The sequence below is a fragment of the Diabrotica virgifera genome, chromosome 8 (genome assembly GCF_917563875.1).
Source record: "Diabrotica virgifera virgifera chromosome 8, PGI_DIABVI_V3a".
Taxonomy (NCBI): domain Eukaryota; kingdom Metazoa; phylum Arthropoda; class Insecta; order Coleoptera; family Chrysomelidae; genus Diabrotica; species Diabrotica virgifera.
Window position 1 is genome coordinate 226844908 of NC_065450.1, and position 24909 is coordinate 226869816.

General features: G+C 31.8%; 2 protein-coding genes across 2 annotated transcripts in view; one reads left to right on the forward strand and one right to left on the reverse strand.

Annotated features, from left to right (window-relative positions):
* The window catches only part of LOC114331806 (roundabout homolog 1-like), a 776276-nt gene that overhangs the window by 193587 nt on the left and 557780 nt on the right, over positions 1-24909 (forward strand). The window lies entirely within an intron of this gene.
* LOC126890638 (52 kDa repressor of the inhibitor of the protein kinase-like) overlaps positions 8238-24909 on the reverse strand; it is a 128630-nt gene continuing 111958 nt past the window's right edge. The window contains exon 3 of the mRNA XM_050659730.1: positions 8238-8532. Coding sequence (XP_050515687.1) covers positions 8405-8532 — 128 coding nt within the window. The 3' untranslated portion in view covers positions 8238-8404. The remainder of the gene's footprint in view (positions 8533-24909) is intronic.

Sequence of the window (24909 nt, forward strand, 5' to 3'; positions counted from 1 at the left end):
ACTAACACTTTCGATAGCGAATAGATCGAAAACCATCGTGCTTGTAGGAGGGTAAATCTGGATTCATTTCGAATAATGTGTCCAAAGTATTTTAACTTTCGAGATTTGATGGTGACCAGTACCTGGCGGTTCTTCTTCAGTCTTCTGATGACCTTCTGATTCGTGACACCTTCAGTTTCTGACAGCAATAGCGTACAATGGATGGATTATGTTTGCTATGAATTGTGAAAGAGGACTCTTTTGTAGCAAAATATTCTTCAAAAAATTATTATTTTTATTGGATTTGTATATCATACTTTCACAGAATTCCATCCGTTTAAAATTAGCATCAGGAAATATTTCTTAAGTGGTCTTCTCTTTAGAACAATGGTAGTTGTTTCCTTTCTAAATATTTCCCAATATTTCTTATTCAACTTGACATCATCGGCAATTTGTCTTCTTGAATACGAGGTCGCTTCAATCAATGCACAGACGTGGGTTTCTCTAATTTCTTGTTGTTGAATAATCTACTTTTCACGAGCTTGTTCTGATTAGAGTTGCCAAAGTTTGACTGGAATGTTTGAAATTGACTTGAGTTTGACATAATTTGAAGTCAAACTCAAGTCAAGCCTTCTGACAAATAATTCCAGTCAAGTCAAACTGTGCAATGGTTATCGGTTTGAAAATTCAAACTGTTTGTCAAACTACATAGTTTGAAAGGGTTTGAAAAATAATTTATTTAGTAGATATACTTTTTGTCGATATAGAAATGTTAATTGCCAATAATTAAGATAACAAAACTAAAAATACAATGAGTCCCGTATAAAGATAACTTGATACAGGAAGCGAGTCAAGTCAAAATAGAATCGCAAATTCAAGAAAATGATTCATTTACGTGTAAAATTGCTTGCTGGCAAGTTTCGTTTGATCGGTAATCGGTGACAATTATTTTATGTATTATATTCTGTCAATGATATCACTTTTATATATCTTTATTTGAGTGTTACTTAATTACAACAAAAAGTTCGTTGGATGGTTTTTTTATCATCCCAAGTGTAATTTAATTTACTTCAACAAAAATTTATGAAGGTACAACACAATATAATATATTTTTGACAGAGTCGGTTCAATGAATTTTTTGTGACTTTGCATCAGATATCGTTTTAAAAATCTAGTTACACTAATTTTCCATTTTATAACTCTGATCTTAATTTTTACCTCTGCAATTTTCATTGTTTTGCAATCGCCTGCCGCAACATCAAATAAATCAGAATATTCCTTAATTACTTCTTAATTAATTTTCTGTTTCGTCTATGTTCTATTTCGTCTGTTTTCTCTTAATTTTTGCAGTGGAAATACCTTCAAAATCAGACTCAATTTGTTCTGATACATATTCTGAGCCAAAAAAGGTTCAGGTTCAGACATTATCGCACAAATCACACACTTTAAAATAACCGTATCAAACAAGCCAAGCATATACTTCTTAATAAGAACTATACTCCCATAATAATATTCCCATATTACTACCACCTTACTACCACAGTATAGTGAACACAAACTTCAATATTTGTGTCATATTATGTGAGTAAGGTGGCTTAAATAGCAACTGATAATAATTCCTGTGACTGATACTTACAGACTCTTGAACTAAATAATTCAAAAAATATATCAAATATAAAACCTGTACCTACAAATCGAGACTTTTTTCTTTTTTCGAAACTTTTTTGAATAGGTACCTACTTAATTTTAAGAAGAATAAATTGTCGAATAAGTTTTTTCATTAGTTTATTTTCATAGACAAAAAGCATGCATTTTTTACGACGTTACTTACTGAGAAATTTAGTTAGATTTGAAATAATTTGAATCTGAAATTTGTTTCAAATTTGCAATTTCCGATTTTCGAATACGCGCAAAATGGGTCAATTTTCCCGGCAATCATTTTTCAAATTGTAGGTATGGCTCGCTCTCGTTCGATATAATAAACTAGCCGTATTTGTGGAGTCTATGTATTTATGCAAAATTCAGTATCAGCCTATACTGCTTTTAAACGAGCAAAAAATTGACCTGGTAATTGGAACCTCGTTAAAATCTAAAAGATTTTTTGCATAACGAAGATATATGCTTTTTAAAATTAACAACTTACAATCATTTAAAGTGATATACAACCAGTAAGTCATACATCAATGGATATAGTTTTAGACCGTTCTCTGTTTTAAATTTCTCATAGAATAAATACCTTTTCTCCCAGTTTTGGCCTTCTTATTTTCTTCATTTCACGTTGCTTATATTCTTTTCAATATATTTCCCTCCTAACTACATCCTATGTAATATTTCCAATCCTCAGATTTCTTCAGATCCTTCTACAGTGTTTCCCCTTCTTGAATCTTTGACCTATTTAAATTTACGTTAATGTATTTCTAGCAATTTTCTATACTCTTAGTATTCTCATATTTTTATTTCAAATAATTATATGACCATACCCCATAAATGTTTAATATCTCTCATAATAAAATGCATTTCATAACAAAATACAAGAATCCAATAAAGAAACAAGAACATCAAAATGTACTGCAGCAAAAACAACTGAAAGGATTACAAGAAAAGCTGTAGAAACGCATATTGAAAAGAAAAAAATGCAAATAGAACATGCAGAAGAAAGAAAAATGAGGCCTTAACAAAACAAGTAGAAGAAATAATAATAAAACAACAAAAGACAGGATGTACGATTTATAAAAAGTCAGAGACTTTTAGAGTGAACATGTCTAACGTTTACAAGATACAAAAGCAACCAGGACCATGGTACAGGGTTTCTCATTAAATTTTGACCCCCAATTATTTTCCTTAATTTCGGGAATACAAAAAAAAAGTTTCAAATAAAAATTGTATTATTTTATGTGTACCGACCAACAGTGTAGCAACAGACCAAATTTTGTATACAGGGAGTGCCCAATAAAATGCATCTTCAATATTTCAAATGGAACACCCTGTATTTTTTTATAGTTTTGAGTAGCCCTGCATTTCTTGATTACAAAATAACATAGTGTAGCATTAGTTTTGTTCTATAATGGCGTATGGTATGGTGTATTCCACGAATATACGTCTGTTTTGGATTATCGCGACAACGAATATTTTAGTGTGCAACATAAAGAGTACGAAAGTATTTTGTTCTAATAATTACTTCCATAAACAACAATATAATTTGCAATTTAGTTTCGTTCTTCATATTTTACACAGTAAAATATTCGTTGTCGCGATAATCCAAAACAGACGTATATTCGTGGAATGGGGATCACTACAAAAGGGTAACCATAGGCTGTGCAACTGACATTTCAAAATGAAACAATTATTAATTTATTATAAACTGTCAGTACTCATACCTAAATGGGTTATACTGCAGATGAAAAAGTAGATATATTCTCAATTTATGTAAAAAATAATAAAAACAAGCAATGCTACAATAATAAAAAATAATAAAAAACTAATGCTGCAGTATGTTATATATTTGTAATCAGGGAATGCAGGGCTACTCAAAACTATAAAAAATACAGGGTGTCCCATTTGAAATATTGAAGATGGATTTTATTGGGCACTCCCTGTATACAAAATTTGGTCTGTTGTTACACTGTTGGTCGGTACAAATAAAATAATACAACTTTTATTTTAAACTTTGTTTTGTATTCCCGAAATTAAGGAAAATAAGTGGGGGTCAAAATATAATGAGAAACCCTGTACAATGAACAATGGTAAGAAATATAAATATATTTAAAAATTAAATTAAATACATCCTCTAGATTAAAAATACAAAATTATAGGTACCCACTAGTTTGATCGTTTAAATTTGATGCAGCGCAAACAATAGTTAGTCCAGAAAGCCACTGCGCATCCGCTAGGAAAAATATTCTAATTCGGATTTTTTGCACAGTCTTACTCGAAAAGGAATCCTTTTATCAAATTTGCATGTTGCCAGGACCAAAAAGTGGTCACAAATTTTTTTAAACGTTTTTTTTTTGTTTTTTTCCTAAAATTATTTTTTTTTCATGGAAAAAAGTTTTTTTATGTTTTTTGGATCATTCATAACAGAAAACGTCTTTAGTAACTTTTCTCTAAAAATGATATTTTATGACATATAAGCGATTAAAAATTGAAAAATTGCGAAATCGGCCATTTTTAACCCTCAGAAACTATGTGAAAATCTAAAAATTTTAATGTTGCCAACGTAGATAGGTATTCTTTAAACATCGATTGATGAAATCCCAAAGAGTTTTTTGCAATACATAATTATTTATAAAGGGTGTCCAAAAATTTTTTATTAAATTAAATTATTTGACAAAAAAGAAGTAGAGGGACACCCTGTATAAATAAATATGTAAATGTTTACATTACTGAATAGAGAATTGAAGAACCTTTCAAATGAGCTACCACATGACCCCTATTCTCATTTAAAAAAATCATCGATTACGTCATCACGCCCAGACGGATGACGTCACTAGTATACCAGATATGCCACAATATCATAACTTAAAAATAAAAATCGACCTGTTTCGGGATTTTTCGTTAAGGTCGCCTTTTTACGAAATAACGAATTTATTCCTTTCATTTGCACCATACTGTCGATGTCGGTGGAAAATAGTGTCGCGCACGCTTGATTAGCAATTAAAAAACAAAGGAGTTTTAAATATTGTATTGCAAAAAACTCTTTGGGATTTCATCAATCGATGTTTAAAGAATATCCGTCTACCTTGGCAACATTAAAATTTTTAGTTTTTCACATAGTTTTTGAGGATTAAAAATGGCCGATATCGCAATTTTTCAATTTTTAATCGCTTATATTATGTCAAAAACTATCATTTTTAGAGAAAAGTCACTAAAGACCTTTTCTGTTTGGAATGATCCAAAAAACCTAAAAAAACTTTTTTCCATGCAAAAAAAATAATTTTAGGAAAAAAACAAAAAAAAAAACGTTTAAAAAATTGTTGACCACCTTTTGGTCCTGGCAACGTGCAACTTTGTTAAAAGTTGCCTTTTTAAGTAAGATTGTGCAAAAAATCCGAATTAGAATATTTTTCCTAGCGGATGCGCAGTGGCTTTCTGGACTAAGTGGCACAACTAGGAACAAGCTAGGGCAATCGATATATCGTCTTTTTACCTCGGAATCAGAAACTCACATCAGGTTTCTGGAATAAGTATTTGTTTGGAATAGATTCGCTTTCAACCTATTACCAAAATATGCTATTCTGTACCATCTATGTTGGTGACAATTATTCTCTTTTATTGTCTTATTTCGCTACAATTTTTAAAAATATACTTGTACCTTTAAAAACGTATTCCTAATAGGTTAAATCTGTCAGAAATATTATTTTTGCGAAAACATTGATGAAATTTTTTAAACTTACCCACCTGAAATTCCCACATGACCCCAATTAATTGCTTCCTGTTAATGCGAGCAGTTCATTGTTTTCAAATTTTCCGACGTAAATTCTGCTGAAAAATATACAATGAATTAAAGTTTTCTGAGCTTCCACTCGACTAACTGAATAATTAGTGAGCTGTACAGCCAAGGCACTGGCGGAGGCGGCAAAATAAAAGGATCAGACGAAGTTTAACGGCGGATTAGGGAAAAAGGTGTACGAGGATCAAATCGAATTTACATTAAATCATGTTGAGATCTTGGATTTGGTGAAGTGCTTGAGTTATCTCCTTAGACTCTTGGGCGCCAGAGTGTAGTCATAAACTACCACATAGTCCACAATACATCGTTCTTTTTGGAAGATGATTACAAAAGTCTTAAAAATGGTCTTAACTGCTTCGTTTGAGAGAGTCTACCACTTTCTGAAAAGTTTCAGAGTGCATGTTGGACGCGTTTCCGCGTCCCGCGTCATTAACGTATTTACGTTGTCGGACTAACGAAACGCGGCTGTAAATTTGTCTGACAAGAGATCGACAATCTTCATTAATTAAATTTAAGTACTTTAAACTGGAAATTAAGAGTTTTGTAATAGCAAAATCATAGTTTTGTTATTACAAAACTCTTAATTTTTAATTTAAAGTACTTATATTGAATTAATAAAGATTGCCGATCTCTTGTCAGACAAATTTACAGCCGCGTAAATATGTTAATGACGCGCACGCGGAAACGCGTCCAACTTGCACTCTGAAAATTTTCATAAAGAGGTAGATTCGCTCAAACGAAGCAGTTAAGACCATTTTTAAGACTTTTGTAATCATCTTTCAACAATAACGATGCACTGTGTGCTAAGAGAATTGAAATACTATTTAGTCCATTCTTTCACGGTTTTTGCTCTAAATTTTAAAGAACCTCTTGGATTGACATGAACTTTGGCATACGTATAGCTTACATGTCAAAGAAAAAAAGTGATATTGTGCCGATGTGTGCTTTTGCTCTGGGGGTGACTTTCACCCCTCTTTGGGGTGAAAAATTATTTGTCCAAAATAAGTCCGGAAATGGGTAAACTGACTAATTTTAAGTAGCTTTTGTTCTATAGAGCTTTTTCGCCAAGTCAACACTTTTCGAGTTATTTGCGAGTGAATATGTTCATTTTTCAACAAAATAACCACATTTTTAGACGGTTTTTCGCAAATAACTCAAAAAGTAAGTATTTTGTCGAAAAAAATGTTCTTAGCAAAAATATAGCCTATAAAAAAGTAAAAAAAAATGGTGTACACGTTAGGTCTCTGGATCTAGTAGAACCACAGTTATAGCCAATGAAAAATAGATGCATATTCACCAAATTTCAAATAGAATATTTCGACGTGAAATATCCAAAAAATTAAACACTTTTTGGGAAAAACCCATTATAACTTTTTTAAAGTATTTAAAAAAAGCTTTATTTCTGTTTTTACAAAAAGTTTCTAGCATTAAATCTAAGTAAGTTACGCTCAAAATAAAGTTGGTCCATTTTGTTTTTGCAAAAAAAAAATCGGGAAGACCACCAACTAATTAGCAACTTAAATGAAATTAATCGTTACCGCTTCACAAATTATTTTATTTGTGTTGTGTTTATATGATCTTTAAGTTTCATCGATTCAAAGTGTTTAATTTTGAAAAAATTTGGTTTCATAGTAAAATTTTTAAAAATTTAAATTTTGAAAAATATGCTTTTTTTCAAAATAGCTTGAAAATTGTTAGAGATACCAAAAATCTCGAAAACAAAAAAGTCAGATTTGCTTTTCTGAATATCACGTATTTTTTTGTTTTTCTGTTAGACAAAAATTGATTGAGATTTGGTGTTTCTAAATTTGCATACATTCGTGATCAGTGACTCGTTCAACCCCTTTTAACTACAGCCCTTTCAATAATAAAGACTTTGAACCGATGAAACTTACAGATCATATAAAAAATATATACACGAGTCAATAAACTTGTGAAGTCGTAACGATTAAGTTCATTTAAGATACTAATTAGGGGGTGATTTTCTCGATTTTTTTACGAAAATCAAAAGGGACTAACTTTATTTTGAGCGTAAATTGTTTAATTTTGATGCTAGAATTTTTTTTATAAAACAAAAATGAAGCTTTTTAAACACTTTAAATAAGATATAATGAGTTTTCCCCGAAATGTCCTTCATTTTTGGGTTATTTCACGTTAAAGTATTCCATTTGGAATTTGGCGAATATGAACCTATTTTTCAATAGCTATAACTCTGCTTCTGCTAGGTGTAGAGACGTAATATATATACCATTTTTTTAATTTTTTTCAAGCTATATTTTTGCTAAAAATCTTTTTTCGACAAAATACTTACTATTTGAGTTATTTGCGAAAAACCGTCTAAAAGCGTGGTTATTTTGTTGAAAAAATGAACATATTCACTGCCAAATAACTCGAAAAGTATTGACTTAGTAAAAAAACTCTATAGAACAAATGTTGCTTAAAATTAGCCAGTTTATCCATTTCCTGACTTTCTTTGGACGAATATTTTTTCACCCCCAAGAGGTGGTGAAAACCACCCACAGGGCAAAACCACATATCGGCACAATATCACTTTTTTTCTTTGACTTATTAGCTATGTGTATGCCAAATTTTATGTCAATCCAAACGGTTCTTTAAAATTTAGAGGTTTTGCAATATTTTACCGTTAAAGAACGGACTAATTGTAAAATAATATTTCAATAAACTATGATAGTAATTATCGTTTATGCCAGCCTAGCTGAACGCTGAAAAACATATGGACGCTGAAAACCTAGATGGGACAAATAAAACAATAATTTAACTAATTATGTTTATTTTCCATTAAAGACATAATAAAGTAATGTAATGTCAAATCAAAGATATACAAGACCTTGCCGAAAACTAACAGATCAGATTATATTTATGGTATGCCGTTGGAATCTGTCTGTAGATTCTTGGTATCTTGGCTGTTGGTTCTGCAACTGGCTCTGAGGTCGTAGATGTTGTGGGCCACCAGTCCTACAGGTGTTGGTTGGTTAGATATTCATTATGGTGATCATCGCCGACGATATTGGAGGCTCCATTCAGGCTCGTGGAGTCCTTCCAAAAGGTGAAGTTTTGCTCAGTTTGGTATTCGTTCCAAAAAACTAGAATACATAAAGTATATGAGACACCAAGAAATTAGAAGCCAAAAGGCCTTGCCAGTCTTCAAGAAATAATCGAAGTGTAGCAGAAAGGTAAGGTTAAATAAAATTAATTGTAATAATTAGTACATAGTTAAATATTAATTTGTAGATTTCTACATGCATATGAATAAAGATAATATAAAAATATCGACCATGTGCTATGAAAAATAAAAAGTATAAAAAGTGAGGTTAGATAGGAAAAAAAGAATAGGTCTGGATCCCGCTTATGAAAAAAAGTTAATTAATAGCAAGCTGAAAATTTGTTAATAGCTTAAGGGTTTCTAGTCGGACAAACTTTGATATATGGGAACACTGGAACAGGGGAAGTTTTAATTGTGGAACAGGCTAAAAATTTGGAACGGTCAGACCACGAAAACGTCACATGTATCTTGTCCGACACAACTTCCAATTGATTTGTTACCCTTTCATTAAACTCTCATGCACAAATCGGGGTGCTATTTATCACCAAATGGGCATTATAATGAGTGAAACACGTAGAAAATGTCAAATGACAGGAATTATGACAGGTGATAAATAGCAGTCTGATTTTTCCATGAGATTTTAACGAAAGGGTAACAAATCAATTGGAAGTTCTGTCGGACAAAATATATGCGACGTTTTCGTGGTCTGACTGTTCCAAATTTTTAACCTGTTCCACAATTAAAACTTCCCCTGTTACAGTGTTCTCGTAGCTAAACCCTTAAGCTATTAACAAATTTTCAGCTTGCTATTAATCAACTTTTTTTTCATACGTGGGATCCAGACCTAGAAGCACTGGATTGGTCGTTCACACTATTCCAGTGGCGTTGGAATGGGCGAGCTGGGATGAAAAATAGACCGTAATGTCTGGTTCACATTATTCCAGTCGAATAATCCAGCAAGTAATCCAGTCTAGTGCTGGACTAGATGATATCTTCCGCACTAATTTAAAGCTATAAAAACGATTTCAGTCATTCAAAAGATCGGTTAATCAAGCACTGAATTGACAGTTCACTAGAATGAAAAAGAACGCCATTCTAGTCAACTGGACTGGATTGACCACTAGAATGGTACATTCCAGTGCAGTATCACATTATTCCAGTGGATTCGGACATAATATGCCTCTCCTAATTTATTTACATTTATAATAGATACAGTCCTAATAACTCTGAATTTTCAACGAAAACATTTCGTTTATAAATTCGCAAACGTCTGTGTGTTATTGCGTTGCCGCTCCTGCAATACTCAGATCAGATTTATCGATGGATTCTTATGTAGTTTTTTCTTCTGAATCCAAATCTGAAAACGGCATTTCGATATTTCTAACCGTCTTCGAGATAATCGACCTCAAAGTCTAAAATGTGACGTCACAATCGTTTTATTTTCTGCCGACACACTACACGTCAAGCTGAAATCGTTGCTATTAAGTAGGCTAGTTTTTAAATCTCGATTTGTTAAGCAAAGCATAGGTTATTTACATTTGAGTTTGACACTTCGTGAATGTCAAACTAAATTTTAAATTAAGTATTAATAGAACATCAATGACATTTGATAGTGAATTTAATTATTATATAAAATAAATAAGATGTTCAAAAATACAATTTGAGTATATTTTAAAAGCAATAATTTATTAACAGCTTTAAAAAGGTTTATACGAGTATACGGTCTCCCCTTTTTGATAAATGGAATGTTCCATTTGCTATGAAATTAAAATATAGTCGGTTCGCTAAACTCGACACAACTGGCTAGTGATTTTAGTTGGTAATTTTTTTGTTTTTTGCGAATTTTGCCACTAATTATTTAGTAATTATTAACTAATTAGTAATCATGTTTTTGCCCAATTGGCAAAATTATTGACTAAAATCACTAGCCAGTTGTGTCTGAGTTTAGCGAACCGACAGTATATGACATAATATTGTTTGGTATAAAAAATTATGGTCTGATATGTGTAATTACATCCTTCTAATGGAAAAATATTTGAAGATTTTTCTCAAATTATGGATACCAACAACATTGTCATTTATAACTTTTATTTTTAATTTGACGAAGAAAAGTTATTCTTCATAAAAAGCTCTTCATGTTCTAAGATTTATGATGCAACCATCATATATAAAATTTTATTAATTTTATACGAGGTATATAAAAAATATGAATTTCGATCAAGAGTAAACTACCTTTATAGTTGATAACATTTAAATTAGAATGATATAATTGCACATTAAAACATAATTATTAATTCTGAACTACTTTTCATAATAGCAATTTTCCATATTATGAATTAAAATACGTAAATAAACAAAGTTTTCGTTATGATAATGTTCTCATTTTCAGCTTGTTTAATTTTAATATGTCTTAATTTTACACTCCATTTGCTTTGTATATTGTATACAAAATGTAACCTCTTATTTAATAGTCAACTATTACCTGGTGTCTATTTCCATTCTTCTTTTACCCACCACTGCTGACCATCTCAGGAGAACCGCCGCACCGTCGTCGTCGTCGTCGGAAAGCCTCCAGCCTCCAGGAGTGGCGGGCCTCTCCAACTTTTTAAAAATTCTCTCTGGAGCCTTCGCCAACTTTATAATGACCATTCATGTTTCTGAAAATCTACAAATTCGCAGAGGAATTATGTCAAGTGACTCCATTAATGAGGAAGTCGGATTTCTTTAAGTATTCTCTCTCGGATTTATGTGTTTTCTCATTATTTAGTTTGTATTTTAAAAATGGACTTAATTGATTAGTTTTGCTCATCTATATTTCAAACCAAGCAATTTTGTAGCTATTTTATCCATTTTTCCATATATTTCCAGAGAACGGCAGTTCTCGCCAGTGGCACACACGCGAATTAAAGTTAAATTTGCATAGTGAATCATTTTAATTTTCTCAGTAATATTCAACTGATAGCACCAGTGATCACCGATAAAATCCATTGCCACCACCGAAAACAAATTCCACGTCCGCAAGAAGTGACAAAAGTCACCTAAAACAGGACTCCTAGAAAAACACACCATTGAAGAAAGCATCATCATCATCAGCAATGGCGTTACAACTCTTCGTGAGTCTTTGCCGCGTTTACTATTGCGTTCTATATTTTCGGTCCTGTGCCACTACTTCCCATTGTCGCACTCCCATTTTCTCCAGATCTTCTCTGACTGAATCTTTCCCAAAACATATTTACGTACCACCTCTTCGACAAAACCAAGTAGTAATGGCGACCGAGGGTGTAATTAAGGGAGCGTTCAAGTATTACGTAACGCGATTTTTGAAGATTTTTAACACCCTCCCCTACGTACCTCACTCTTATGGGAGTTTACCTATTGCGTAACGCAATTTTTGAAGATTTTTGACCCCCCTCTTTTTTGAACGGTCCCTAAGACGAGGAAGGAGAATCACGAAATCCGTTTCTTCTGGTGTACTGAACCGGGAGGTTGCAGATATGCAATAGAATGAATTGGAACTTCGCCGAGGTGGGCGCGCTCTGGAGTGAAGAGGCGTTCTGCCGGAACTGTAACCGCAATTTGCGGTAGCTGTCACCTCCAACCCGTGGCTGGCCGTTGGTGCGTCGATGTTTGATGAGTCTGAGTGCGTAATTATGTAAACCACATTCAAATAGCAAATTCCCAACTATAAACAAACGCACGTGTTACTATTCGCCGTCTCATTCGTCAAGAGGCTGTTAAATGTAATTTATTGCCCTAAACGAGGCGAACTCTCATTTTACAGGTCCAAACTGGTCAGTCTGCAAATTCAAATTGTAGGTAGCGTGTTGGTTTTTAAGATACACTTCAGGACGACCCTGTTTAGCTTCCATGCGCGTTTGTTTACAGTTGGGAATCTGTAAAATGAATGGACTTAAGATAGATTTATTCCGTATAGCGCGATTGCTGTTGTGTATACTGTGTTGAGTATTGTATTATTCTAATATTATGTTTTAATATTAGATTAAATATTGATTTTTTAAACGCTTTTATTTAGTTCAATAGTTTGCGTCAAATCTTTAGACGTTAATTTGAGTGCCTTTTCTCCAATGCAAATGAATGAAAATTTGCAGACATATGCATTCGCGGGAACAATACACGAATAATCAATAAAAAAAATTTATGTTTATTAATCGTTTAAATAAAAAAAACTATTTTAATGAAAAATACTTAAATTCTCTTGTTTTTTACAATGTAAAAACTTGAAACTTTTACGGATTGTAGCTAATGATATGAACTATACATAATTTCACTTTTTACGTTAATTTTTTACGTTATGCGTCATAAATAAACAATAGAGTTTCAAATTTTGAACTCTCATACCTTTGTTTATATAAAAATCGGCGCTTATTCGTGTCAAATTTCAATACGATACGAAACAAAACTTCAACCAAAACTCGAATTAAAAAAATTCGTGTTTTTATCGTAGTTTTAGAAAAACCACCGGTAGAGACGTTTTGTGCTACAATTAACATTAGAATTCGCTTTGTCGTATTAATTAATTAAACGCTTTTCTTTAGTTCAATCGTTTGTGTCAAATCTTTAGACGTTAATTTGACTGCCTTTTCTTCAATGCAAATGACTAAAAATTTGCAGACATATGCATTCGTGGGAACAATACACGAATATTCAATACATTTTTTTATGTTTATTAATTGTTTAAATAAAAATTTCACTAGTCACTATTTTCCCCTCATAACTCGGAAAATATCGACCGCACGAAAAAAATTATTATAAATGAAACTATAGAAAATCGCATTTTCAACAATTTCAGTTTCTACACTTTTTGTCAAAAAAAAAAAAAAAAATTTATACCAAAATACAATTTGAAGTTTTTACTTCTGTATAGGTTTTGTCAAAAAATTGAAAATGGCGGAGATATTGAGCAAAAACGGTTCTCGTTTAAAATCAAGATGGCGACTAACGCAACGGCGGAATTCAGTCGAGATTTTAAATTTATACTAATATTGATCCTCCCTCAAGATTATAGAAATAAAATTTGGGGCAGCTCCTAATGCAAGGTCAAATGCTATCCCGACTGGGCTATCACGTTTGCAAAAATTTCACCAGAATAAATTTTTCCAATGTTTACACCTTGGCAAAACCAGGTCAAATTAAATGGGCAATCAAATAAAATATAAACCCAAAAATGGTACATTTTTTATAAAAAAGGCCCATTAAATATGTGATAAAGATACGGATTTATAAAAGCGTAGATATTGTGAATACGAGGGGTGATGCATAACTTTTGAAACTATGTGTATTTATCTAATTCTTATCTGTGTTTTACTGAGTCTGTTGTCCTGAAAGAACTATATGTCACAACACATGAACCACTTTTACTCTAAGTATAGGCAAATCAAAATAAGCGGTACACCACCTGGTGAGCATAGGAGTAACTAAAGATATTGACATAATTGTTCTTCCATTTTGCTTTGACTTTGTGTGTTTGTATAAAAATATTGACTGAGTTGTTCAAATCGGTATTGTTTTCAAATAAGCTTTTAGGTATTGCTTCAAATAGCGAATTGAAATTCACTTTTCATTACAAAATATTAACACATAGCCTAAAAAATTGGGGAAAAATGTTTGGGTTACATAGTGGAAATGTTCCATAAGTCTCGTATCACAATATGTATCACAACAAATATACTGAATGGTTATATCAATTATTGTTACAGTTAATGAAAAAATAATCTTAATGGAACAATAAAGCGCACAAAAGGGGCGAATATGTTACTTTAGAAAAGGCAGAAAAATGAAACCAATAAATTGTATTGGACGTCGTTCATGAATCACTAATAATAAAGCCTAATAAAGCCGGCCGCTCACGATACTGCGGTGTCGTTCAACAAAATCGTCGATGATATCAATTCTGCAGTACTGAAGTATCGAAACCTGTTTCTCTGTAGTAAAATTGTAACGATTTTGATGGATGCACGGTCACACACGATCAAAATTTTTGCCAATTAGTCGAATTTGACAAAATTGAACCACGCCGCAGTATCGTGAGTGGCCGGCTTAATATAAACATTATCGATTCCGCTTCAGAAATCAAAGTTATGTTCTAGGTTGGCAGGCTTAAACCAAATGCTTGAAATCTTGGTGTAAAACAACTGGTTTTTTAAGAAAAAAACTTTTGGGCTAGTGCAGTTGAAACTTCGAAACGCAATTCAAATCGGTATATTACTATTAAAAACTTATTACTATTAATTTTATTAACCTATTAAACTTATTACCAGCGAATTATTACTATTAAAAAGTATTTCAACATTCAACAAATACAAAACTCATGCAAAACCATTGCAAAACTCCAATGACCAATGTCAATATTCGTTAGACTAAAAACTAGTCACGGTGCTGTTCCAGCTCACCTGGCTAGATTCAACATTATCGAATCAGGAAAGTGCTCATGCGATAATATTTCCCAGTGTGATATTAATCACATCCTTTTTGGATGTTTTAAGAATAAAACGCTTTCAGATATATTTTCTGAAAACCTTGTAAAAAGTAAGGTGCAACTTCCAGCAAACATAACCCATCTCCTGTCACTCAATCAGAAATCAATATTTGAACTCGTATGCAATCATCTATACGCTTCCGGATATATAACTTAGATTTGTAACAGTCAAGTTTCAGTTCGTAAATATACCATAATTAATAACTTATAATAAGATTATATTAATATGCAAAAATCTGTGGCAAATGGACTAGTTTCCATGCCAAACATCACCATCATCATCAATGTCAATATTTATAGTTCTACAATTGCTCACTTTGGCGCTGCATTCTTATTTTCAGTTGCCTATATTTGGACTTATACTGAATACTGTTGTTTCGTGTAACCTTATAGGATTTGTATAAAGAGTTTCTAATTCACTTAACTCTCCCGTTTCTTACTTTTTACAGTTTTTACAAATCTCGGTCGCGTGAAAGGCACAAAGTTCCAACCAGCAAACTGGCGATAATCTGGTCTCCCATTTCAATATTCTCGCCTTTTTCCCTTTTATTGGAATTAAATCCGTGTACAAGCAAGCGCCGACATGTCGGAGGAAAGCCCTCGTTCCCTCCTTTACACGTCGTGTAAAACGAAACTGCCAAACTTCCAAATCCCGAGTGTGGAGCCGTTAACGTTTTTGCTCTCAGTCTGACGTCACTTTTCTTGCTACTTTGCTCGTTAACAGTCGACTTTCTGCATAATCCCCGGCAAGCTTAAACTTTAACGAACAAAACTTTCGAAAAATACAAGAAAACACGACGGGCTTGTAGCTTGTTCTTTACCTACACTCCTTTTTCTTTGCGAAATATAAAAAGTTGACGGGCTTATTTCCAGGAAGAATTAGGTTGCTGTGAAATTAGCTTTTATTATAAATACGACGAGGATTATTCACTTAAATTTTGTTTCTGATAGAGCTAGTACTACCATTGAAGCGTTTTAACATATCTACTCAAATGGGAACAGGGATAGAACCAACTATAAAAATACTTTGGGTCGAAATGGGGCTAAAGAAGAAGGAACAGGCATATAAAGCTTCTTGCGAGACGGCAGCTCATTTGTTGTGCGGTGGCAGGTCGCGGAATCGTTAGGGGGGGGTAAGAGGGTTTAAAGAAAACTAACTACCATAACCAAATAAGCAAAGGATACTTACACAGACTTGAGGACTTTCCTACTATTTAAAGAAATTTGGACGCCGTTTGAAAAATACTCAAATTCACATATCGAGTACTTACTGGACATATTCCGTACTTATGGGAACCAATTTAGGGACATTCATCTTAGATTCCTCATTGGGTCAAACTGGGCTATTATTTACCATCCTATGGCTTCTATGCCATTTCTTTTTTTTTGTTCTAAAACTTATTTCACTTGTATTAGACATCTGGTTAATAACTTTCCAAAAAAAGGTTACAGAAATAAAAATAGGTACATTTTACAATGTTTATTTAAACCTTTAGACTTTATTTTTATTTTAAAAAAATATTCTTATAACAGGAAATGAATAACAAAAACAACTATATGATTTTACAATTGTTGACCTTATTTTTAGCAGTGTATCTCTAAACAAAAATTGACTTATGGCTGTCAAATGTCACTGCCATTCAATCTAATTTACAAAAAACTTTCCATGTTGAAAGGAAACTATTAAAATATTTAAAACCTTTACCAAATTAATATCCACTTGTGAATTTAATCAAAAACAAATATTATTTCATACCTTTTTTTAAACAAAATCCATCGTCACACTTGGCACTTAACCAAAATTTTCTATCCAGGACAAAGGGGGAGGCATTCAAATCATAACGAAACAGGAAACAGGATAAAGTTGATACCAAATCAGAAATCTCATCCGGGAATCAGGAATTGAATACAGGAACATGACCATAACATTATAAAAACTGGAAAAGCTTCTCAATACTATAGAATTGCACACTACTTTACCGGCATAACTACGTCACAATACTGTATACTCGATTTTCACATAAATATATCCAACGTAATGCTGTGAAATTTTGTACCAGTATTCCATAATATTTACAGGACAAATTACAAGTCCTTCACTTCGTTTACCATAACGAAATAGCCATTTTCAAGCCGGTAAATGCAATTCTCTGCGAGTGTGTGAGTTCTACCACGTGAAGCGATGTTCACCTTCAAAACATGCTTTTAGAACTACTTTTGGGCGGCGTACCTAACCTTCCTAAAATTCTCCTTGCGCTTCAAGCCGATCACTCTTCTCGGCTGAAGATATTGACCAATCGTCCGAGACAACTCAACGATCTTTCAAAATTCAGGCCAATAATAACAAAAATGCTTCCCGCTCAAAAGAAAGGGAAATATACCAGAAATTTTCAAGGATTCATTCTAGAATAACGAATGTTTACACAAATAAACAGGAAATTTCCTAACGTTTTTCAATGTTGCGAAATATTGAAATATTTCCAACAGGAGCGGCTTAGGAAATTTTAATGATTTATAAACTTGCACAATAAATTAGAAAAATAGATATTTTTCTTGGGATAGGATATAAAATGAATGAATGTTATTAACAAAACATTGTAGCAAAAATTTGTAATGCTACACTATTAAGTAAAAGACTTAGGAATATACAAAGATAATAGAAATATCAGTGTGTTATTATGAGTAAAAAAATAATAAATGGGCCCTTACATATTGGTGCAGACCCCCTACATGCCACCACACCGGCGAAACCAAAGGAGTAATGGCTACCGAAACCGAGAGTGTATTTAAGACGAGCAAGGAGAATCATGACATGAAGGCAGTTCTTCTTGGTGTAGTGAACCGGGAAGAACTCAAACGGCAGATATGCAATGGAATTTGTAAGAATAAAAGGCAGATTTCGAGCATATAGTTTAATCAAATCTTGCCCAAATATACTTTCGCTAACTTAGCATCATCAGGGACATCTGAAATAAGCCAAAAGAACTCCATTGTAACAAAAGAAATGAGTGGAAAAAACTTTGACAAGAAATCAAAGTTGATGTTAGACAAAAAATTACAATAACGTAGACTTACTTCGTCAAAACAGGAAGATATCCCAGCTCCAGCAAAATGTAGATAACATTTGTATGGCAAGAACGTAATTCAAAAATTTTGCAACTAATAAATAACATTAAACTTAATATTAGTTGCAAAATCCTTTGAATTACATTACTTGAACATTAATATTAGTTACAAAATTCTTTGAATTACGTTCTTGCCATACATATGTTATCTACATTTTGCTGAGATATCTTCCTGTTTTGACGAAGTAAGTGTACGTTATTGTAATTCCTTGTCTAACATTAACTTTGATTTCTTGTCAGTTTTTTTCACTTATTTCTTTCGTTACAATGGAGTTCTTTTGGCTTATTTCAGATGCTCCTGATGATGCTAAGTTAGCGAAAGTATACTTGGGCAAGATTTGATTAACTATATGTTCAAAATCTGCCTTTTATCCCTCTAAATTCCATATATTCTAGCATTCAACCTACTTCAATTTTACAGGATATGCAATGGACTCGCACTGGCAATGCTCGCGTTTTAAACTACCATTCAAAGAGAAAAAGCGTGAGGCTGAATCATAGAGATTCCCGGTATTTTAGCACGTGATACTAGTTATTACTATTTCTTGTTACTTTGCTGGTTAACAGTCGACTTTCTGCATAATCCCGGCAAGATTAAATTTTAACGAACAAAACTTTCGAAAAATACAAAAAAAAAACACGACGGGCTTGTAGCTTGTTCTTTACCTACACTCCTTTTTCTTTGCGAAATATAAAAAGTTGACGGGCTTATTTCCAGGAAGAATTAGGTTGCTGTGAAATTAGCTTTTATTATAAATACAACGAGGATTGTTCACTTATATCTTGCTTCAATAATGGGCCCTCTCAAGAAATAATCCTTTTAAAACAATTCTTTTTCGCTTCAACGGGATTGAACGAGATAATTATGTCATATAGACAATATCTATTTAAATTTATATAATAATCTTACCAAAATCATTGTCATACTGTTTGGGAAAGTATGCAGTACTTATTTAAATATTCTCCCCCTCTAAAAACGAATGTTTTTAAGAACAACTCAACTACAACTAAGTGTAATGAATATATACAGGGTGTCCAGAAACTCTACCGACAAACGAAGAGAGGAGATTCCTTAGATAATTTTAAGATAATTTAACCCAATTCACTTAGTCCGAAAATGCTTCCTAAGGGAGCTAGAGCTCTTTGAAGATGGCGTCTTGTAATTAGTTTTTCTTAAATACCTCCAGAACGCTTCTATTTAGAAAAACAAAAATTAATACGCGTATTTATCTTCAAGATATAAATCTAATCCATCCATTTCTAGTACCGATCATAGGCGTCCGTGTTGGGTAGGGCAACGGTTATTTTATCGCATACTTTTTTATCTTTAACTTTTATGCATTTCTGACACTGGATTATTAAATTGTGAAGTATTCTAGTACTAAAACGTACTCTTGTTTTAAATCGGTAGGACACACCGTTTTCTAGAAAAATCAATATGAAAATTTTTCGCTTTTTAAATTAAAAAAAAAAATTTTAAAAATAACTGTTTAGAAAGACGAAAACTGGTACATTTATTTATATTCCAGAGATAAATCGATTTCATTAATTGCGAATTTCTAGTACTGGTCATAGGCGTCCGTTTTGGGTAGGTCAACAGTTATTTTATAGCATAACATTTTTGTCTTGAATTTTTGAGCATTTTTGACACTAGATTATTAAATTATGAGGTATGTATTCGAGTAATAAAAGTTACTCTTACTTTATGTTGGTAAAATATTTTTGTTGAAAAGTTCTTTTAATTTTTTTTAAATTCTAAAAACGAAAAACTTTTAAATCGATTTTTCTAGAAAACGGTGTGTTCTACCGACTTAAAGCAATAGTCCAATAGCTTTTAGTACTAGAATACCTTACAATTTAATCATCCGGTGTCAAAAATGCATAAATGTTAAGGACAAAAAAGTTATGCGATAAAATACCCGTTGCTCTACCCAAAACGGACGCCTATGACCGGTACTAAAAATTTGCAATGGATGCAATCGATTTATCTCTGAAAAGAAAATATGCACACCAATTTTCGTTTTTCTAAATAGAAGCATTCTGGAAGTATTTAAGAAAAACTAATTTCATGACGCTATCTTCAAAGAGCTCTAGCTCCCTTAAGAAGCATTTTCGGACTAGGTGAATTGGGTTAAATTGTCTTAAAATTATCTGAGGAATCTCCTATCTTCGTTTGTCGGTAGAGTTTCTGGACACCCTGTATAATGATAATATGTATAATGAAATAAGAACAAGAAAATAGTCAGTAATTAATAAGCAGTGGGCACATTTTGATCACTGGACATTGTAAGATGCCTTCTGAAGCTGTCCTCAGACTAACCACGCATTAAATTTACACTTTTTCCTAATTTATTTCTGGTTAAGGTTTTGTGTATAAGTAAAGAGGACAATACATTACAAACAGTAAATAACAATGGCAACAACAACGTAGATAGCATCTAGTAGAAGTAAATGACAGAGATTGTTCCTCTTGAACGTTCCAATTGGACTTAGTTTTCTGTATGGGTTTCTTGTATTGAAACTAAGTCAACATCGTGTTCTTTCTATACATAATTTGGTGTGTTGCTCTGATTATGCCTTCTATATAAGGTTTGAAAACTTGTACACTGATCTAAAGTTGTTTTTTCATTTGGCACTTAGAGGGTCCATTAGTTGACAGTGCCATCTTTAATAACTTTGGAAACTGTGATTTCTTTCTTCCAGGAGATCTGATGAAAGATTGTCTGGCGTCTTTTGTGCTGGTTCATTTAGATTAGATACCCAGGATGCACGTGCAGTACTCTCCTGTGGACGCGAACTAGCTTTACACCCCTAGGGGAGTGCAATTAGAACGAAAACATGCATTGTTTCGGAAAAATTCAAACAAGCTTATATTTTTCTAAAACTTTTTTTGTTAGTTTATATACATGTTAAAGTAAAAAGTTCTACTCGCAGATTTGGCAGCTAATTGTTTATTAATTGTTTAAACAATAACAATTGTTTTGTATAAATAATTTTAAAAATATCAAATTCATCATTTTACTGATTATCAAATATGTTTCTATTTTGATTTTGATTATGCTGAATTCGAATATGACATTGCAATTTGAAAATGCTTATACAGAAGCTCTTATACAGTGTGTATGCGTAGCTAGGAACCACATGAAAAACTTTTTTATTATCAATTTTACGAAAAAAAAGTTATTCTTAATAAAATGCTCTGGATAGCCAAAAATATAAAACTCAACCATTAGATATCAAATTTTATCAATTTTGTACCAGTTATGTCAAAAATATGAATTTCGTTCAAGAGTAAAGTACCTTTATATTCCAGAATTTCAAAAAAATGCTATTATGAAAAGTTGTTTGAAATTAGAAACTATGTCTAAATATACAATTACATCATTCTAATCGAAAAAAAAGTTTTCAATTTTTTCTCAAATTGCTGATGATACTCATCATCATTTTATTATAATTATAACTATTTTATTATCACTTTTACGAAAAAAAGTTATTCTTCATAAAATGCTCTCCCTGGTCATATATAATAAGATACAACCATCAGATATCAAAGTTTTTAAATTTTTTACGAGGTATGTAAAAAATATGAATTTTTCTTTTTAAGTGCCTTTATTATTCAGAATATTTTAATTAGAAGGATGTAATTGAACACTAAAACAATTTTTTTTTATTCCAAATAACTTTTCTTAATAACAAGTTTCGATAATGTGAAACGTAAGGGTACTTTACTCTTGAGTGAAATTCATATTTTTTGACATACCTCGTATAACATTAATTAAATTTGATATTTGATGATTGCATCTTAGATTATATACGATGAAGAGTATTTTATAAAGAATAACTTTTTTACGTAAAGCTGATAATAAAAAAGTTATCAATAGGTTCCAAGTTACGCAAACATACTGTATAAGAACTAAAAAAATTTTTTTGCTGAACATTAATTATTGTTGAAGCTTATTATTAAATGTATTTTAGGTAAGATTTACAGAAAAAAGTTTTGATCACTTTGTATAAACATTTTTAGTTGGTAATTTTCGGATTTTGTATTACATTTTTGTTATCTTTCTTAATTTTCTTAAAAAGAAATAGTTCATTTCATTTCTAAAGTAAAATAATTCAGTGCATTTTAAAGATTAAATCCTAAGCTTTAAAAAAGCGCTTATAAAACTGTAATAGACCTGTTTAAACTTGAGTAATACCGTTCTTAAAGTGGTGGTAATTCTATAAAACTACGAAGATTTCAAAAATTACATTTTTGAGACGTCATATCATTTTAATTACATTTTTGATATTTTTTTTAATTAAACATCATTTAGTAACATGCTTGAGAGGTAAGTTGTACAAAATTGAGAGTTTTATAAGAAAAAATATATTAGTTGCACATTATTAAACCATTTGTAAACAAAATTCATGTAAGGCTCACTTTCCGCCCACACCGTACTTATGCCCGTACATTTTATTTCTTTCTATTATAACCATAAGATAGCTTAATTATTCTTCTTTCATGTTCAATTTGTAAAATTTCATTTAATCCATTAGTTAAAGAATTACATTAAAATAACTCAACCGTGCACTTCGCCGTACGTTAGTTTACAGTGCGCCAATGTTTGTGAGAAGGGTGACTTTAGCGTTATAAATAAAAAAATATAGAAGATACAGATTTAATTTTAGAAAATTCTTTATATAAGTTTTTTTTGCAAAATTTTCTGAATTTTTCAATGGTCAGGTCAGTTTTTTTCTAAAATTTATATTTTCGGAGTTATTTAAAAAAACATCTAATTTCGTAGTTCATTTGTTTAACAAAAAATGAAGCATCCACTTCTCGAGTAGAACTTGTTGATATGTTGTTTATTAAACATTTCTTAATGAAATGACAAAAAGTTCGATCGTGTTTGATTTTTTCCGAAGTGAAAATCTATATGCACTCCCCTACCCACTTTTCGAAAATTTGTAGTTAAAATATTAATATGCAAAAAAATTTTTAGATAAAAAAACTCTACATTCTTTTTAACTCTATAAAGTAGGTTCATACTGATTCTATAATCTTTCATTCATAAAGTTATACTTTTGATGTATACATGCTCCGAAATAATTACATTTTTGCCAAAGCGGAAGGCTCTCATATCTCTGTGACACATGCATATAACTTGTATTTTCTATTTTCTCATTTCCATTGAAGCTATTTGCCTTAATATACAAAATCAACAAACAAGCTCGCTACAGCTACCCGACCGTACCGGATATCAAAGATCTTTACACTAAAAGCTAAAAAGCTCCAGACATAGTTTAGTTTATACAAAAAGCATATGAAAAACATTCACATTAAAGTAAATTTTGTTTTGTTTCAGGTAAAAAGCGGCGCTTTTTGCGATCTGCTTACAGCGGGAGAGAAGGGTGTCTCCCGGTGGTTCGACGAAACACCGGAGCTGGATTTTATCTTGATGGACCCGACACTAAAGGCAAGCTGGTAATATTCTCGTTTTATTCTTTCCGGAGTTTGGACGTCGTCGTTTTTTTCGCTATCGCGATCGTTGAATCTTGGGGAGTTTGGGGGATCTTGGGGAAGCGAGAACGTATCTGGGGAACGTCGAGAGAATTGCTAGAATCGAAATAGAGAAAGTCACTTTTCAAAGGTAGAACTAATACAAAATGTTTAGGTTGTAACGGAACGTTACTTGATGAAAATATTTTTATTAAAATCATAATTAAATTTAATCGTTATAAAATGCTACTTTTCTATCTGGCAACATCGCCAACACCGCATATTAGTTCCACGAGTAGCCACTGTCGCTAGTACCAAGGACTGTCAAAATTTTTAAAAAGTTACTGTTAGCTTAATCTTCAAAGAAGAAAGACTTAATTTCCAGGTGGCCGATGGCTGTTTGGAAAAAAAAGGAAATCCGATTTTAGTTATTACTTTCATGGAAAATATATGTGAATTTAGTTGAAGGAGGAAAAAGTGTTGTTTTGGTTATTGGTTTTAAGAAGAAAAGTATATTAATTTGGTAGAATTTGGACAATCGCTATCTTAGAGTTCATTCATATAAGAAGCCATATTGATGACCGGAAAATTTATAATTTTCATAAATTCTTTTGATTTCTTCTTGTCATTATTATATATTTCGACTAACTATTTATAGATACAACTTCTAATATCATTCTCAGCCTCAAATAGACATGTTTCTATATAGAATTCCATAAAGTTATTCAAGGTCAAGTTGTACCAATGTTTTTGTACAGAAGAAAACAATACTTCTTATAATAGATCCTGACCAGTTTTTATTGGAGGTTTAACTCCCAACTTATTTCCTGTTTCCATAAGATTGAATGCCCAAATTAACAATGGGTTTGTATATTTTAGCCACTTGGAAACACTTACATATTTTCATCCCAAGACCATCAGGGGATGAATAAGGGGATCTAGCAGCAGTCACTGGGTATCATAGGATGGAATCATCTTTTTGAGTTGGGTCTTCAGTCTTCAGTTATCACTTTTTTTTGACATTTAAAGGACGTTACGTTAGTTTGGTGTTGGACAGTGATTTAAGTATTATTTTTTTATTATTATCAAAACATTAATTTTTAAATAGTAGGGACATTAAACATTTATTAAAAATCAGATTAAATAAGTTTATATTATACTTCACTTAAGTTTATATTTAACATAATTTCCAAACAAAAACAAAAGAAACAATTTAAATATTTTCAAATTTTTTTAGTAATATTAATACCTCCTCTTCAAGGCTTAAAATTTTGCATATTTTCTTTAATCAATTTATTTCTTTTGTTTATTTTC